The 18,574-nt window shown below is 45.1% G+C and overlaps 1 protein-coding gene across 1 annotated transcript; it reads right to left on the reverse strand.

Moving 5' to 3' along the window:
• Positions 1–767: 767 nt before the first annotated feature.
• On the reverse strand, positions 768–13,250 carry RNF135 (ring finger protein 135). Its single transcript, XM_024192524.3, has 6 exons — positions 12,837–13,250; positions 8,529–8,618; positions 7,697–7,927; positions 5,253–5,415; positions 3,489–3,587; positions 768–2,744 (listed from the first exon to the last, which is right to left on the reverse strand). Exons 1-6 carry the CDS (start codon positions 13,248–13,250, stop codon positions 2,209–2,211), a joined length of 1,533 nt encoding a protein of 510 aa, XP_024048292.1. The 3' UTR covers positions 768–2,208.
• Positions 13,251–18,574: the final 5,324 nt, after the last annotated feature.

Genomic DNA, 18,574 nt, shown 5'->3' on the forward strand with positions numbered 1-18,574 from the left:
ACAATGGTACAGGATAACTAAAAACAATTTCATTCATGAGTCCTACAAGTGTGAGGGGCAATACTCCCCACGGTGCCACCTGTGCACCACAAGTTAACACCACACAAACTGGACCCTGCAGGCGTAAATGTTACATGGACTTTGTTTCCACCTCTGTTTGTGCCCCAATGTTTACCATAGGCCTAGGCGGTAAGGTGTCCTCACATGGTGTTTCTATTTTATAAAGACAAATAGAAGTATCCGGTAATAGGGTCACTTAGTTACAATAATCAGAAACTTGAATAAAAAGTGCCCGTTAAATACCAACCAGGCATTCGATCACGTGAAGTACAACACGCTGACTAGTATTGTGTAACCGTCCCTCATTTTGTATGTGTAACCTAGAAACTAACAGCCAAAGCCAGCACTCCTTACTCAGGTGTAAAACTACTGAAGTCAATGAGAGTTTTGTGTGAGAAAAGGCAATAGGTTTAGGTCCCAAGGGCTACATTTTGATTCCATCAAAGTCATTTGGAATTTTGCCATTAGTTTCAATGGGATTGTGATTTGGATTTCAGTAATGAAAGACACAGTCAGATTTTCATATATTTTAATAAAAATATCATCCACATCAATGACACAAAGTAGGTGTAGGTTAGATAAATGTCTATCAGGGATGGTCTAGACAGTATTTGGTCCTGCCATGAGGGCAGGGGACTGGACTCGATGACCTCTCGAGGTCCCTTCCAGTCCTAGAATCTATGAAAGACAGCAAATGAGACATGCAGACGGTATGTATGAAAAGCCGGAACCAACGTAAAGTGCCCATTTTCAGATTATACAGGAGGGTTATTTTACAAACAATGACAAATTACAGTCTCAGAGCTGCCGCGATCAGCCTGCATTTGGGAAATTAGAAGTGCCCAAATCTTGTTCAGTATGCTCCCTGCTTTGTTGCTGCTCTTTCTTTCTTTTCCAAGTCGACTTGGGGAAAGAATTATCAGTGTGGTTATGTGCCAGGGCTAACTTGCTTACATGTCAGTCATCCCACGTGCATCATCTCTCACATCCACACAACAGTCCTACATTCCTAGATTCCTGCAAAAACTTATGAATGTGCTTACCTTTAAGCACAAGTGTTGTCCTAATGACTTCAGTCAGTGGGAAGACTTGTGCTTAAAGTTAAGCATATTTGTAAATATTTATGAGATCAAGGCCGTAAATGCCAATGTTCTGCTTTCCCTAATCATGCAGAAATCTTCACTGTTGGAAATACACAACTATTGGAGCCTAGATCCTCCATGAAGATCAGAGAGCAAAATTTTACTCTCCGGGCCCTGATCTTGCAAACACTTAGGCACATGTCAATGTACTCTGTACTGCAGCATTTGAATTTTGCAGGGCCCAAAGAAAGGGGAGAGAAAGCAATGGGGAGAAGACAGACTTTTGTTTGAATACTACATCTCTGCACACCTGCAGGACAGGGCAACTCAGCTACAAGGGACCCAAAATATGCAGAAGTAGGGTGTGGCAGTCACTAGACACACTATAGCATCTGAAATATCATCTCTGAAAGAAGATCACAGAGGAATGTGTGTACCCAGGTATAGAAGTGTAAATGTATGTTAAAGCCTTGCATTTAGATATATGTAACAACAACAAAGCAGGGAGGTCTCTATGGGAAACACAGGAGATTTATTACTTAATAGCTTTAGAAAAAGTATTCCTAAGTATTCCAAATATTATTAACCATGTTTTTGAGTGTATTAAATGTTTGTGTGCCATGAAAATGTAGGTGCTCTCTCTTTCAAGCTGACTGGGAACTGTTATTAACAGCTACATTCAGGGTTTTACATACAATAGCTCTGAGGTTTGACTCTGCCTAATGCTTTCTGAGAAGACACAATTCTGGCCTGTGCTTGAGCAAAAAGTTAAGCTAAGTTAAGGTGCAGGGAAACAGGGAGTGTAACTGAGTTAAATATAATACCCCCGGACCCTGCTTTAACAAAGACAGGGCGGATCAGGCAGGATTTGTAACAAGGAGGGGAAAAATAGAGAAAAGCAGAGGAAGAAAACATATCGGTTGTTAATTTCCCGCCATGCTAGAGATGGTAGCCCTGCATCATGATATAAAAGCCTCACATCCAAAACATAAAACTCTATAAGAGCTCTATTCTTGCAACCCTGCAATTCACAGCTTAAATCTTCAGTTTCCATAAGAACTTCAGACTAGTCCCTGTTGATATGATTTATAGTTAAGGATCCTTCTTCATCCAAACCATACAGCCAGAAAGCAGGGTAAACAGGATGTCGGATAGTGATTTCAAATCTATGCAAGAGTGTTTCTTTATCAGTGAGAGAATAAAATGACAGGTGCTTGTTTGCAAGATCAAGGAAAACGCCAACCTTCAGGGGTCTATCTTCACTTAATCGGGTTTCCTGGTTCCTGTGCCATGCTGACAACTGTTTATTCTTACCAGTCCATTCCACACACCAGGATAGTTCAGTTCTCCCCAGTTGATCTTTTCTACCAATATTTCCATCAGCAACTCCAACAGCCCATCCGCCACTGTCCTTGGTACTTACTTCCCAGTAATGGCGTCCTTCAGAGAAACTTTGGGAACACATCACTTGGCTGATGCAGAATCTCTTGGGAGTTGGTTCATACGGAGGTGGAAAACGGGATACAATCACTTTCTTATTCTCAGATGTGATCTCCAGGTTACGATGGATTCTTTGGAGATCAAAGGTCACGTTCACTGCCCCTAAAGTAGATAACAGAAAATTTCCTAACCTGAAGGCACCAGGGAGACTGGGCAATGAAACATTTTCAGCAAAGGTGAAACACAGTCGAAAGTTGAAGTGCCCTCTGCATACTCCTGGATGTGTACCCCATTAGGGTAATCCAAATGCCAGCTTTCTAATAGTGATCAGACACTGACGCTTAACAAAATAAAATTCATAAATTGCCTGATCTGGCAAATTGCTGAGAACCATTAATTTCCACTGAACTCCCGGGGCCAAATCCAGGGCCCAGTCCTTACTCAAGCAAACTCCACTGACTGGCTGCCAGTACTGAGTAAAAACTCACTAAGGACTCTGGATTTGGCTCACAGACTTCAGTAGAAGCTGAGGGTACCTACCACTTGGACTCTGTCCCCAATCACAGTCTTACAACACAATGATCCCATTAGCAATATAAATGGAATACTTAGCACACCCATCAGAATCAGTTACCGTATGGTTTTTAGACGGATAAGTTAGAATAGTGGTTAAGCTACAGCTTCAGTACTTTGTATTATGTTGTGAAAATTTCTTCCTTTAAAATAAATAATGTATTGAAAAGTAAACAGCCAGATCCTTAGCTGGTGTAAACGCGCATTGCTCCTCTTGTGTCAATGAAGCTACACCAAATCAGAGCAGCTGAGTATCTGGTCCTGTTGGTGAACATTCTAAAATCCTTCATTTTAATGTTGCTATCCAGTGGTCACATTGGTTTACATACTTACACTGAGAAAACTGACTTGAAACAACTGGTTCTGGATTGTCAGATGCAGACACCACAGATGTGGAACAGACACTCCTCTCCTGAAGTAAACCTACAGGTTCTGATAAATGTGGAGGGGAAAAAATCTCTCTGTTAGGGGTTTCTTTGAATAAAAGGCAAACAACAGATCTATGAACCAAAATACAGTTGCAATGGTTAATAGCTACAGTACATGTCAAATAGGAAAAAAATAATAGCTGGCATTTTTATAATGCTCTCTGACCTAAATTTCTAGATGAATGTGTATGCAATTACTCATGCAAAGATATTTGTGCAGTTGGTATATATACTTTACATCCACAATTATCAAAACATTTTGCATGCAGCTGCAGTCACTGTACCTATATATGACCAATTAGATGTGTAACAGACCAGTTAGGCATGATATTGTACAAGTAATCACAGATTAACTATCTGTTCTATAGAGGTTCTTATACTGTGCTCATCACATGTGTAATTGCATGAGTATTTCTAAAACATTCAATACTTCCACTCATGGAAGTGTCTCTATGATTTGCAGTAACACTGTAACACATATTTGCAAGACTGCCACTTGGAACTCTCTTTATATGTCTGAGTCACTCTCAACATTAGTGCACAGTTCTGGTGAAAGTTTTTTTGGCACAAGTGTTTTGGAAACAACTTTGCCTTTATGTTAATACTTTGTACATCTATTGCTGCCTGCTGCATAGGGTCCCAATCCTGCAAACACCTATATGCATGCTTAAAATTAAGCATGTGAATAAGTGTTTGCAGAATTGGTACCCCAATCCCCACAGTATAAGGACTATACTTGAGAGGAGAAGAAGAAAAAATAGAAAGACTACTCATTGGAAACATTCACTAGGGAGGATCTGCTCACAGGTAATCCCCTCTTGGTTACATTATTCTGGTGTTTTCTCATTAATGGGGAAATGAGACTCTTGTTCAGTTTCTTATTGAATTTGAAAAGTTTTTAGGGCAGGGACCTTGTCTTTATTTCTGTTTGTACAACAACTAGCACATTGTGCTTTATAAGTAATAATTTCTACTATAGGCCTGTGGTCCTTAGGTTGAAGTTCTCCTAATCATCTGCTGAGTGGACAGGCCCCCTTCTTAAGCATAAGAACTGTACCTGAGACACGAGCAAATATTGAGCCAAATCCCAAAGTCCTTGCTAAAGCACAACTCTCTGTGAGCAAGAACTTGGGACTTTGGCCCATTCTCAGTAAAGACTCTACTTCTGGTCAGCATTTCTTTTAGGAAAATTGTTTATATTGATATCTAAAGAGTAAACAGAGAATGAAACATAACCGATCTGCTTCCAAATTGCTTCTAGTCCGTTTCACTTTCTGGTTCCCATGGTCCATGGAATAGCACATTATTATTTTGGTCTTCAAAACTGCAAGGGGATTTGGAACACTCCCTCCCCCTCAAAAAAAAAAAACCAACAAAGACAAAAAACCCAGAGAATTAAAAAATGCTACAAACACCTCTCTATTTCTATTATACTCAGCAATACTTTTTAAAAACAAATCTTACATTTTGAGCCCAAACTTCCTAGCCGTATCCCTCTAAGTAATATAAGTACAACCCTGCAAACAAGCTGCCGAACAAGGTGTTGACTTCAAAGGGAGGTGACAGTGCGCAGTCGCCAGGAGTTGCTCAGCAGCACCTTGCAGGATCAAGTCCTGTAACAAGCCAAGAGGTTTCACAACAAAAGAAAACACAAATAAAGTAAATTTACCTTGTGGCAGCTGGGCAGGATATTTCTTCATTATTAACATTTCCAATTGTTTCTTGAGCTCTTCTACAGCACTTGTGACAACACTAATCTTCGTAGCATCCAGTATAATTTTATTCATTATTATCGGAGAGGCTATGTACATTTCTCTTTCGGATGATGTATCCTAACGACGACAGAAAAGATGAATGCAAGGGTAGCTCGAGCTAAACAAATGGCAATAATTCCATCAAGAATTTCTGGTGACTTCATAAATCCAGGAGAGGAAAGCACCAGTAAGCTCTCCAGAAATCTTATACTTTACAGAGAGAGTTTTCTTTATAATATTGTGATCAGAGGAGAAGAACCTGAAACCCTGCTGAAAATATTGAAAGATATGTTCTTGATCAAAAATGAAAATAACATATTTTTCCCCAACAGAACTCATACAGGGACTTGTCTCTGTAGTCAGATCATAGTTTGTTTAAATAAACAACCACCCAACCTCCACAGATATGATTTCTTTCTCTCTAGACTTTCTTCTCAGATTCTAGAGATCTGGGGGGAGAAATTAGAGTTTTTAAAAACTAATCAGTCTTAGATTAATAGAGTCCAAGGCCAGATGAGACCACTGTGATCATCTAGTAAGACTTCCTGGATAACACATGCCATAGAACTTCCCTGAAAAAAAAAACGAGTAGAGCATCTCTTTTAGAAAAATATTCCAAACTTTAAAAATGTAAAAATTGCCAGTGATAGAGAATTCACCGCAACCCTTGGTATTGTTTCAATAGTTAATCATCCTTATTTCCAGTCTGAATTTATCTAGCTTCAACTTCCAACCATTAGATCTTGTTATACCTTTCTCTGCTAGATTGAAGAGCCCATTAGCAAATATCTGTTCCCCACGTAGGTATTTATAAACTGTAATCAAGTCACCGCTTAACCTTCTCTTTGTTAAGCTAAATAGATTGAGCTGCTTGAGCCTTTCATTATAAGGCTCGTGTTCTAATACTTTCATCAACCTCGTGGCTCTTCTCTGAACCCTCTCCAATTTATCAACATCCTTCTTGAATTGTGGACACCAGAACTGGACACAGTATTCCAGCAGCAGTTGCACCAGTGTCAAATACAGAGGTAATATAACTTCTCTACTCGAGATTCCCCTGTTTATGCATTCAAGAATTACATTAGCCCGTTAAATAGCATAAGGCCAAGAAATGATCCCTGCAGAACCCCACTAGAAACACACCCTTTCAGTGATGATTACATTTTTGAGACCTACCAGTTAGACAGTTTTTAATCCATTTAATGTGTGCCATGTTAATTTTATATCATTCTAGTTTTGTAAACAAAATGTTCTGCAGGCCCAGGTAAAATGCCTTACAGAAGTCTAAGTCTATTACATTAGTACTATTATTTGTATCAACCAAACTTGTAATCTCATAAAAAAAAGATGTCAAGTTCGTTTGAAAGGATCTATCTTCTATAAACCCATGCTGATTTACATTACTTAATTACCCTCCACTAATTCTTTATTAATTGAGTCCCATATCGCCCTCTCCATCTTGCCCCAGATCAACATCACACCAACAGGCCTATAATTCCCCGGGTCATCCTATTTACCCCTATAAAAGAGTGACACATTAGCTTTCTTCCAGTTTTTTGGAACCCGCTCCCCCCAGTGTTCCAAGACTGTGAGCTCCTCAGCCTGTTCTTTTAGAACTCTTCAATGCAAGTTATCTAGACCTGCTGATTTAAAAATATCTAACTTTAGCAGCTGTTGTTTAAGATCCTCCTGAGATACTAGTGGAATGGAAAGAGGGTTATCATATGACATGATTTCATCATCTTTCTTTTTCCCAAATACAGAACAGAAATATTTATTGAACACTTCTGCCTTTTCTGCATTATTAATAATTCTACAATTTCCATCTAGTAATGGACCAATACCATCATTAGGATTCTTTTTGATCCTAATATACTTAAAAAACTCCTTCTTATTGTCCGTGACTCTGCTGGCCAAGAAATGAAAGACTCGTGCATTAAGCCACCATACAAACAAGCTTGCTTCCCTCTGCAAAAATAAATAAATAAATAAAAAACACCTTTGGTTCTGAATCTGCACCCAGAAGCTGTGTCAACGCTAATTTTTTTTTTCAAATTCCTCACCTGTAAGCTCTCCCAGGTGCCACTCCACCAGTAGCAGCAGCGGTGGGAGCCCTAGTGTAGACCAGCTGCCGGCGCTGTAATTCCTGTGTTGTCTAACCCTGCTCAGAGCAGGTCTAAATGGCATTGTGGTTATAATGGCAGCATCCGATCTACACTACTGCTCCCACTGTTGCTACCCTGGTTGTTCTATACCAGTGAGAGTGCAGCATTGGGAAATCTGAAGAAGAGTACTAGTGCAGATAGTGAAAGTTGCACGTGCTCAGTACACGCTCATTGGCCCATAGATTTCTACTTACACTCAGCTGCTCCATCGCGTTATTTTGCAGCCCGTTTTCCAGCTGGGTTTTGATTTCTGTGAGTGTGTTCACTTTCGCGGCGAGCTGGCTGATCATTTCTTCTATTTTCTGGTGAGCCACTTGTTGTTCTTGTTCAATGACCATCAGTGTGGCTCTCTCTTGTATTTCAAGGTACTGTTTCATGGCACAGAAGTCTTCAGTAATCAAGCCTTTGATCTGAGACACGTATTCCTGAAGGGCAGCAGATGGGGAGTGAGTTCTGTTAGCAACAAGGAGGTGAGGAACATCGGCATCTAAAGCCTGATCTAACCCGCTCTGGCAAGTGACCACTTCATTTCAGCATGATTATTTTTATTCAGAGGAAGACAGTGCTCTTAATAAATACACGTACTTGGCACCATCCTGCATTGGCTGCAATGGGGGTTTTGGGTTGCGCTAGGAATACAGGGTTGGGCTACTGCAAGGACAGCAGTCCTCAGCCATTGTCCGAACACAGAGACTGAGATTCTAGCTCAGTCCCTTGCGCTCAGGGCTGCAAGAGGCACAGACGTATCACATGCAACTCCTCCGAGGGAGGCAAAAGAGGCAAATGGTGTCCATAAGTTTGGCGCAACCACTCTGACCAGCTCCAGAGCACAATTATAACAGATGATGCCATATCCAGCACTCCTCAGAGAAAACCACCAGGGGTGCGGGAGTAAAAGGGGGACTCACAGGTGGATGATCCTGGGCAGACCCCTTGCTCCATGTGGTCCTAAATAAAGGTGGTCATGCATTTCTCAGTGATGGGTAAACGCATAAATTAAGAGGGGCTGATCATGTGTATACGTACATTCATTTCAGTGTTGGCCTGCTTGCTGCTGCTGATGGCATCTTGGGCCATTTCAATTTGCTTGGAGACCTCACTTATTTCCAATTTTGCCTTTAAAGTGAAACATATGAATGTTTATTTATAGAACCCGGGTAGAAAATGTGATAGGATTAGAGGCCATGATGGGAAAAATACCTGTGCCTTGTTAACACTGCCTTACTTAGCCCCAGGTCCAGCAAACTATTTAAGCGGCATGTGATTAACGTTAAGCAAGATGCTAATCCCATTGAAGTTGATGGAACTACTCACATACTTAAAATTTGTGATGGGTTGAACTGCCTTGTTGGAGCAGGGCCAGAGATCATAGGGACTGTCTTTTCATTGTATTGTGTGTAGGGTGCCTAATGCAACGGGGCCCCGATCTCTGATGCGGGCTTCCTAGAAGCTACCACAATGCAAATAATAAATATTCATAATAGCTAATAATAACTGTATCTTTCACTGCTCTTATCCTCATGGAGCTGCACCTGTGTGAACGAGACACCAGATTTCCGTTGCTGTAAATACACCCCAAACATCCATCCATACCGAGCTTCTTTGACGAGCCAGCCAACAAGGTTCCAGTTGTGGGAATGGTTTTGTAATCTGGTCATTTGTCTACTGGGAAAGTAACTGAAACCAGTAAATTCCATGCAGGCCACCAAATAACCGTCAGACATTAACAATACTAATCTAGGGCTCAGTCCAGCAAGGCATTGAGCACTCTGGCCCCTAGCCAGAAAAACACGTACTTAAATCTGAGCCTGTGAGCAGTCCCAGTGAAGTCAGATAAGATCTCCATGCTCATATGGCGGGACCTCCCTGCAGCCTTTGACACAAGGTACTACATGACACAGCAAGAGTAGACGGCCCAGCAGTACAGTCTTTCTAACCAACCCTCTCCAGCAGAACTCAGAGTAGTGCTGGGTAGCTGCTCCTTTTCTCCTCGGGCCCCCACCTGTGGCGGGTCCCATACTCAAGCAGGAGTATGCATACCCCTGGTGGTACGCAGAGATCTTCCGGGGGTCCATCACCTCATTTAAATATTTGCCTAGTTTTACAACAGGCTACATAAAAAGCACTAGCAAAATCAGTACAAACTACAATTTCATACTGACAATGACTTGTTTATACTGCTCTGTATACACTGAAATGTAAGTACAATATTTATATTCCAATTGATTTATTTTATAATGATATGGTAAAAAATGAGAAAGGAAGCAATTTGTCAGTAATAGTGCTCTGTGACACGGTTGTACTTTTATGTCTGATTTTGTAAGCAAGTCGTTTTAATGTGAGGTGAAACTTGGGGTACACAAGACCAATCAGACTCCTGAAAGGGGGACAGTAGTCTGGAAAGGTTGAGAACCACAGCCATAGGGCTCCTGACGATCCCTGCTTCTCTCCAGGATCTACAGGAGAGGGCTGGGAGAGCCAGGGAGAGACGATGGAATTCGTGGCCAGCAGGAACTGGCTGATGAGGACACTCAACTAGACAGCTCCCTGGCGCCACTGGACTGTCACAATGGCGACAGGAAATGAGCTGGGGGAGGACAAGGCAGTGGCGCAGACATAGCTGGGCGAGAGGGCAGGTGCTGCTGGCTGGAAAAGGAGGAACCCTGGGAAGAAGGGGTGGGGGGCGGCGGGTGACAGGCAATAGAAGAAGGCGGTGGGGGAGGGACAGAGATCGGAGACAGATCAGAATGAAAGAGAGACAGCAAAGCCCGGGAGGAAGAAGCCAGGTGGAGGCAGCACATGCAGGGGTGTGGCCAGGGTCTAAGCAGGGGGCGGAAATTGACTGGTCGGGGGGGTCAAGCAGCTGGAGGCAGGATTAGGAGAAGGGCTAGATGGCAAAAATCAGGGATGGGGGAAGAGGAGGTGGAGTTAAGCCCAGGAGTGAGGTGCTGGCAGAGAGTGTCAGAGGGCAAAACCCAGCACAGGCAGGGGCAGAGGGGGTAGCAGTTACCCCAGTGGGATTGAGACACCGGTGTTTGTCAAAATAGTTGGTTGGGGGGGGGGGGAAGAGGCTTTTTTATTTTATCAAAGTGGCTTTTTTGTATGGTCACACGAACTGAGCATGCTCAGTAACATCTGCTGAAGCCATTGCCCTTTACCCTGCCCTTATCAGCCGTAAAATTCTGCTGGTAGCAGTTTTATACAATAGCAGTTTCTTACAATTGAACGTATCAGTAACTGCTACCAGTAGCACATTCCTACGCGGAGCAGTTTCATACACTACACCTGCTCCATCCTTTTTCCCCTGGGCCCCGCCTAGGCAGGGGAGGGGGCTCTGCATTAGGAACTGCAGACCCATCCGCCCCGCCAGGCGTGGGATCTACCTCAGGGGCTGCAAAGTTCCCTCCCAACTCCAGCCTGAAGGGGCCTCCCCTTCTCTCCCTGGGGATTCCCTCACACCGTGGGGCCCCAGCTTGGAGGATACCTTGCCCCAGGGGCTGCAAGCACCAAACCAAAGGTAGATGAGTCTAATTTAACTCCGCCCCACACACACACACACACACACACATCTCCACAGGGCTGAATTATTTGCTAAAGCGCCCTGTCCAAAATCACTCGCTACACTAGCATTGGATCCACATGGCCTTGGGAGCAAAAGAGAAACAACAACACTACTAGACTGGGCAACAAACACAGACTGGGCAAAGGACAATGATTAAATACACCTCTTCCCCCCAAAAGGGAAGCCAGTGGTGCCCCAAAATAGCCTGGCCTGCATGGAGAGACTTTCCCAGATGGCTGAGGTTTGGCCTTGTGAAAGCCACCCTGCACCACTAATGTATTTGTGAGAGGCAAGCCCAGGAAATCTACCTCTACCTTCCCCATCACTCCAACTGCCTGGTTTTCAGCCCAACCTAAATGAGCCTCTCTTGTCAGAGCTGCAGAATTGTAATGTGGGTGCAATTCACACCATGAAGGCACTGCAGCCACAAATTAGTTACTTAGTGTCTAGAGCCCCTAAATTTCACCTGCCGTTATTTGGTCCCACAAAGTAAATAATATTTTTTTAAATTAAGAAATGAAAGAGCAACTGCAGGGAGGATTACAACAAAAGTCGATCCAAAAATACAATATACCCATATTAATCATGCTGGACAAAGCTACTTGCGCTACACCGAGTTTTTAATCAGTATACTGGTCCTGGAGGGATTAAGGTATTTTTCTTGTCTTTGCTATTTTAGTTGGACTGTTTGCTGTTTGGGGAGGGGCACTGTGGGTGTCTATTCATAGCCTAGTGCAAGGGTCTCTGATCCTGGCTCAGGCCTCTAGGGGCAACTGTGACACAGATCAGTAATTATTTAGTTTTTAAAAGAAATAAAGTGCAAATAAATAAATGACATTAAAATAACTTTAAGGCTGAAAACTGAAAGGCAGGAAATGCAGATGTCACGGCAACATTAACTCCTTCCGCCCACTGAATACGTGGAGTGGTTTTGATTATCTACAGGAGGGGTTCCCAACCTTTGTCTTTGAGGCCCCCGAACATGCTATAAAAACTCCATAGCCCACCTGTGCCACAACTGTTTTTCTGCACATAAAACCCAGGGCTGGCATTAGGGGTAGCAAGCAGGGCAATTGCCCTGGGGCTCCACACCACAGGGGGTCCCCCAGAACTAAGCTACTCGGGCTTCAGCTCTGCGTGGTGAGGTTCGGGGCAGCGGGGCTTTGGCTTTCTGCCCATCACTGGGATATCTAGGTGCCAGTCAGTCAAGTATTATTATTAAGGTGGTTATACCTTGGCACCTCAATTACACCTGGGCAGCCCCGTTGTCTTTCCATTGACTTCAATGGGCTTTAGATCAGGCCCTCCGGCCATTAGTCATTACCAGAAATAAATGCTGCTTTAGGAAAAGTAATCTGCCTTCCTGTTTCCCTTACATCTGCCCATTAACGTTATTGTCATGGTGATGCCGGAAAGCGAACACAAAGCAGTCAGAAAATGCAAAATGAATGTTGTGAGAGCAATATTAACCTGTTGGCAAAGACACAGTCCAACTCTCTTCTCACAACCCCAGGGGAATATATCCTGAATTATGGCCCAGTCCTGCAAGGTACTTACTGAGCACCCTCATCTCCCAACTGACGTCAGGCCCTATAGCTCTTACAAGTGCTAGGTATTATTAATTAATTATTATTATGTCTTTAAATATGCAGCACACAATAAATACCCTGTTCTCCCATGCTCTCCTGTCTGGGGGAAGCCCAGCTTGAGAATTCCGAGCCCAGGATTCACTGGCTTCTTGATCATCTTCACAAAAGAGTTTCAATACTTACTTCCTGGTGTTTCTCTGCCTTGCTCTCCTCTCCCTGTTTTTCGGCAGTTCTGTTCAGGCACTGGACCATTTCCACCATGTTGGCCAGCAGCCTGTTTGAGATTAAGTTTTCCTGCTGAAAGCTCTTCCTACAATGAGGACAACGGACGTCGGTTCCGGGATCTTTGCAGTGCTGGGTGATACAGGCTCGGCAGAAGCTGTGGGCACATTTTGTGATTATTATTGGGTCTTTAAAATACTCCAGGCAAAGAGAACAAGTCGCTTCGTCCTGGAGATTTTTGACAGGATTAGCAGCAGCTGCCATGGCCCCCAGGAGAGAGAAAAGACGTGAACTTTCAGTTTCTTTTATGCTTATGAAAGATTGTCCACCAGTGAACTCAGAGGAGGAGGAGCCCTCTAGTCTCTTTCCACTCATCTGTTACATAGGAGTCCAACCCCAAGTCGGAATTCTGCCTTGCCAAACATTTGCCATTGTATAATCTAAATCATTAGATCTATAATAATATTTATAAGGATTTGTCCATAGAGATGGGCTCCAATCACAAAGGCAGATCAGGATCTCAAACCTCTCCAAGTTTGGGGCAGTACAGATCTGGGATCTGGTTTTGGCTGGAAATACGCTTTTCCATGAGATGCCTCCCTCCTTCCGAGTTTGTTTTGGATGTTTGGCTCAATGTCATGCATTGAACACACAAAGCCTGGCTGCCCAGGACTGAGTGTTAGCAACCAGAGATCTGGCTGAAATTAATCATTACACGCTTAAGAGTCTCATTATACAAGAAGCCTCTTCAAGGGGAAGTGAACCGAAATAGGACTGCTCAGAAAAATGTCTCCTTAAAGGTATCGTATCCATTTTCAGCCTGGTCAATAAGTAGAGCCAGCCGTTCTCCCATTCCTTGTCCTCTGCCGCTCTCTTGTGGCCATTTCATTTCACACACAATCAGCCTGATTCTGAAAGCAGCTGAACATCTGCAACGGCTGTGGAAGGCAGCAGCAAACCCTTAACCAGCACTACAGGGAATCCTCCATTCTTCTTGTTAAAGACAGGTTGAAAAGAGCAGTTCAGTATTTAAAATGTACTGAAAAAGACAAGCAGGATAAAGTAAATAAAAAGCAATAGACAAAAATAAAACAAACTGATGGATGGGAATCAAGAGATGAAGCTCTAGACATACTAATAAATTGGGCCAGATTCTGATCCCCTTGCTCACACTGATGGGGCCTACTCCACAAGTGATCCCAGCGGACCACAGAGGCTGCGCTGGGCCAGGGATGGAGTCATGACTTTAGCAATTGGCACTATGGAGGATTCTGGGCTGCCGAACAGTCCTGAAGTAGCTCTAGGAGGTTGACCAATGGGATGACTTGTGGAGTATGGTGCCACTCCCACGAGTATCAGAATCTTGTCCAGAGAAAGCATATAGAACAAGCATGTCTCAGTAAGCATGTCCTTTTCACAATGAAGCCCCAAACTATGATTTAAGTTAGAGTGGGGTCTGAGCCACACAGGTTATGTCTACACTGAAGGGGTGATTGCAGGTCGGGTGGCATACCCACACTAGCTTTAATCTGTACAAGACCACCCAGTCCCCTAGGTGTGTACTCACATTGCTAGCCCAGACTGAAGCCGATGCTGCTGTGTCTCCATTGCTATTTTTAGCTGTGCTAGCTAGATTAAAGCTAGCCCAGGGATAACTACATATGCTGCAATCACACCTCCAATTGCAGTGTAGACATAGCCTAAGTTCAGTACGTGACCCAAACTTCCCCAAAGTTCCGGGGAGCTCTGGTCTGGGGATTTGGTTCAGACTTAACTTTATTTTGAACAGAGAAATGAAACCAGCCATGCAAAACTTTTTGAGGCCCAACAAAATGTTTATTGAAGCTCAAAATGCCTTCATTCGTTTTCTGAGAGCGAATTGCCTGGTTTTATGACAACACTCATATGACAGCTGGTGACACAGCAGATCTTTGGCCCCCAGCAACCATCAGCTGCAGCGTGGACCAGAATTCTCGTGGGTCTGCATAGTTGGTAGCGTATGAGACTTTCCTGGGTGAAATTCTACAGCCTGGGTTATTCAGGGGGTCAGACTAGATGATGTAGTGGTTCCTTCTGGCCTTAAATCAATGAATCGTTGTTTTATGGTTTGGCTTCACAGTATTTAGTTTGGATAAACTCAGAGCAAAAATCCAGGGACATAAAATCGTGTGGCTCAAAACCGAGCTAGGGCCTGAAACGCCATTCGAGTCAACCGGGAGCTGTGCTATTGATTTCACCGGACACAGGATTAGCCTGTTAAAAGATTTTTGAATAAGAAGGTGAACGGAAACCAGCCTGATTCATCGAGTCTCCTAGAGAGGCAGAGGCATGATTATTGATGGGTACAGGGACAGTAGAGCTTGAGAAGCAGATTGCTCAGGGCTGGATGATGATGAACTCGTTCGGATAAATAAAAGGAGGATCCAACCCAGACCTTTTTCTCAGAGATTCAGAAGAGTTCAGTTGAAACATTTCACCCACCCCCTGGCCTACAGGCACTTCCTTGTTTCAGCAGGAAGAGCGAGCTACTCTGGGTGTTTCAGGCAGACTGGAACATATCCGTAAGTGCAGGCAGCCTCACCATACATTTTGCTTGCAAGATTTCCAGCCTGATTTGCAGACTAAACCAGTCCAGATACAAAGAAAAACATGCAAATGTCTGGCTACTTGACTGGACCAGCCCTCTGAACTTTCACCCAGCCCTAGCAGTGAGAGGAGAGAATATTTCTCCGTGGTTAGAGCAGAGGACAAGAGGCCCAATTCACTGTTGCCCAATATTCATTGACACCGGCGTAGAGTGGGGATAAAACACTACGACATTACACTGGGGTGTCTGCATTCCCTTTGCAGTGGTGGAAGTAACTGCATAAGGTGCAGGGTAATGGTGAATCAGGGCCTTGGAGTCATGGCCCCTGAGTCCTGTCCCCAGTTCTGGCACTGATTCACCATGGGCCTAAAGGCAAGTCAAAAGTGGCCTCTGATTTGGTGTGCCCAACTTAGGCCTAATTGTCAAGAGAATGTCGGCCCATAGCCCAAACTGTAATTGTGTGGATTGTGAGGGCCCTGTACTTCTGAATATCAAGCCCAAGGTGTCTCCGACTAGATACCCAAGATCTGTCCTTGCTTTTGACAAAACTTGGCCTTACTCTCCCTGTCCGTCTGAGTCCCCATCTGTAATATGGGGTCAGAGTTGAGATCCTGGGATGAACGGTGCTGCACAGGGATTCCTTACTATTGTTATTACATAGGCAGTCAGAGCAGATCAAAACTGTCTTTTATTTTTCCATAATTTGGGGATTTTGTCACCAAAACGTACAACCCAGCAAAGGGCCTTAGACCCACTTATAAAAAAAGGGGGCAATCCTTTCATTCGAACCCGTGGGATGCATCCTGGGAGGTTCCGAGAACCTGCTGAAGCCAACAGGAGTTAGGGCTGCACAGCCCCTCATCCATAGGCTGGGTGCTCAGCACTGGCAGAACACTGCCCCTGCTGGAGTCAATGGTAAAACTCCCACTAGGTCACAGCTGGGTTGTGGGTGGCCAGACCTAATAGAGCCAAAGTCCACGGCCACGAGACAGGAGTCAGAATACCAGGAGGTCAGACGCAAACCACAAGCTGGGAACCAGAGTCAGGCTGGGTCAGGATACCAGGGGCTCAGAGGCAGGAGACAAACTGGATGTCGGGAACCGTGAGTCAGAGGCCAGGAGATCAAGCCAGGGGAGCCCAGAAAGGGTAGAGCCCAGTTGTTCAGACAGCTTCCTGTTCCTGCTGCTGGCTTCAGTAGGGCCAACGGGCCAATCAGTTGCCCTGGGACTCTGCCATTTGGACTTCAGGAGCGGAGCCTTACACTGGGGCTGAGGTTCCTGGGTCTCAGGTAACCTGCTGCCAGCTGGCTGCTGGGTGGAGAGCTGGAGCGTGGCTGCTTCCATGAACCTTGTGGGCCCATGTTTGAGACCCGTGGGTCATGACACACTGATTTCAGTGGGAGCAGAGTTTGGCCAGTGCTAAGCCCTTTTGAAAATCCCCCGGTAGGCCTTAACACTGGGATGCGGCGCTCTTTTCTCCTGGTCGCTGGCTCCAGTGCAGTCCATGTCGGGAGCAGCCAAAAGGCTCTTTGGACATAACAGCGGCTGACAGTCCCATGAACTGAGTGTGGTTATCTCTGTCTGCTTCCTACTGCTCAGGTGACCACATCCCACCGATCACCATGGCCCTTGTAGGCTGGACTGGAATGAGCCCTGGAAATGCAATTCCGCGCTCCCCTCTTTCCAGGACAGAAGACAAAGGCAAAAACAGTTGTCAGCTGATAAAGTGTCTCTGAGTTTATCTTCCCACCTCAACCCATGTGCCCAAGTCATCTGGGCTGGTGGTCAGCGCAGCCCGAGAGTGGCCTCTGCTGAAATAGGAACAAGATAGAGACAATTAATGGCACCCAGAACTAGTAACGACCAGGTATGCGTGATGCCGAGAACCAGACCCTTGGCCAGCTTAATAGGCCAATTGAGAATTCCCCTGGCCTGGGGGACCACCGGGCAGCGTAGCTGGTTCTATGCCAGTGCCCCTCAAAGCCCCCAGTGAAGGAAGCATGGCTGGATGTAGGAACACGAGGGAGGGGTGACCTGTCTCCTCCCCACCCCACCCCTTTCCCTTCCAGAAGGATCTGGGGGAGGTGGTTTCCTTTAATAAGAGTCCAAGAAGCTTTAATGAAAGTTTGTCTTTTCAACACACAGCCTGTTTGGGCTCCTTTTTGTGGGGAAGGGAACTGGGAAATTCCCCAGTCACTCACAGAGTCCCAGAAATCTGTCCCAGGGCATGGCCTCACAGCCTGGGCAAGCAACAAAGATTCCTTCATAGTCTCTCTTATCAGCCTGCAGGTGCCCTACCCCAGCTGACACCCTTGCAGCTTCTCAGCCTGAGTAAGTCAGTCAGGTTGGTCCAGTCTCTTCCCTTCCCCACCCAGGCCTGCTTCAGCTCTCTTGCAAGGAAGCAGCTGCTTGAGGTTCCTTCCCTGCGCCAGGTGGCTCTGGGTGGCTCATTCAGCAAGCCTGCTCCAAGCTTCAAGTCTCCTGCAGGGCGGCTCCCTCACTCCCTTTCACTCCTTCACTCTCTCACCGAGCAAAAGGGGACATGGCTAGAGGGCCTCTGTGCTCCAGCTCTTCCTGACTACCAAAATGGCCTGCTGGGGCCATGGGGAGCCAAGTGTAATGTAGAGCGATCCCTGGCCAGCCCCAGAGCTGAGGAACTGCAAAGCTGAAACCACAAACCTTTGCCTTGCTCCTTCCTCCCCACCCCAGGTGCTGTACTGAGCAGAGCTTGGCCAGGCAGAGGGACTGGGCCCTGAGACTGCACCGCAAGCACTTGGGATTTAGGGTCTGGCTTGATGGTGCATTCAGTTACATTCAGGGTATGTGGCTTTCCCCCCTAGACCTGTGAATTCTCCTTTGGCTCTGCGGCTTTGACCCTCCTCATGTTCATTCCCCTGCTGATTCTGCCTGTCAGCTTTGCGAGCTATTTTCAGCCATGCCTGTGAAGCCCTATTATAGCAGATGCCTCCTTTGGAACATTTCCTACCTGCAGCCAGGAAGCTCTGAGGGCTGAGCCCTGCTGACCAGGCTGGCTACAACTTCCTCTCCCCACCCCGCCAATACAGTGCTTCTCTGCAGCGTGAGACTTATGATGATGTGAGTCATCAGACCGA

The sequence above is a fragment of the Terrapene carolina genome, unplaced genomic scaffold (genome assembly GCF_002925995.2).
Source record: "Terrapene carolina triunguis isolate 2854851 unplaced genomic scaffold, T_m_triunguis-2.0 Scaffold192, whole genome shotgun sequence".
NCBI lineage: Eukaryota > Metazoa > Chordata > Testudines > Emydidae > Terrapene > Terrapene triunguis.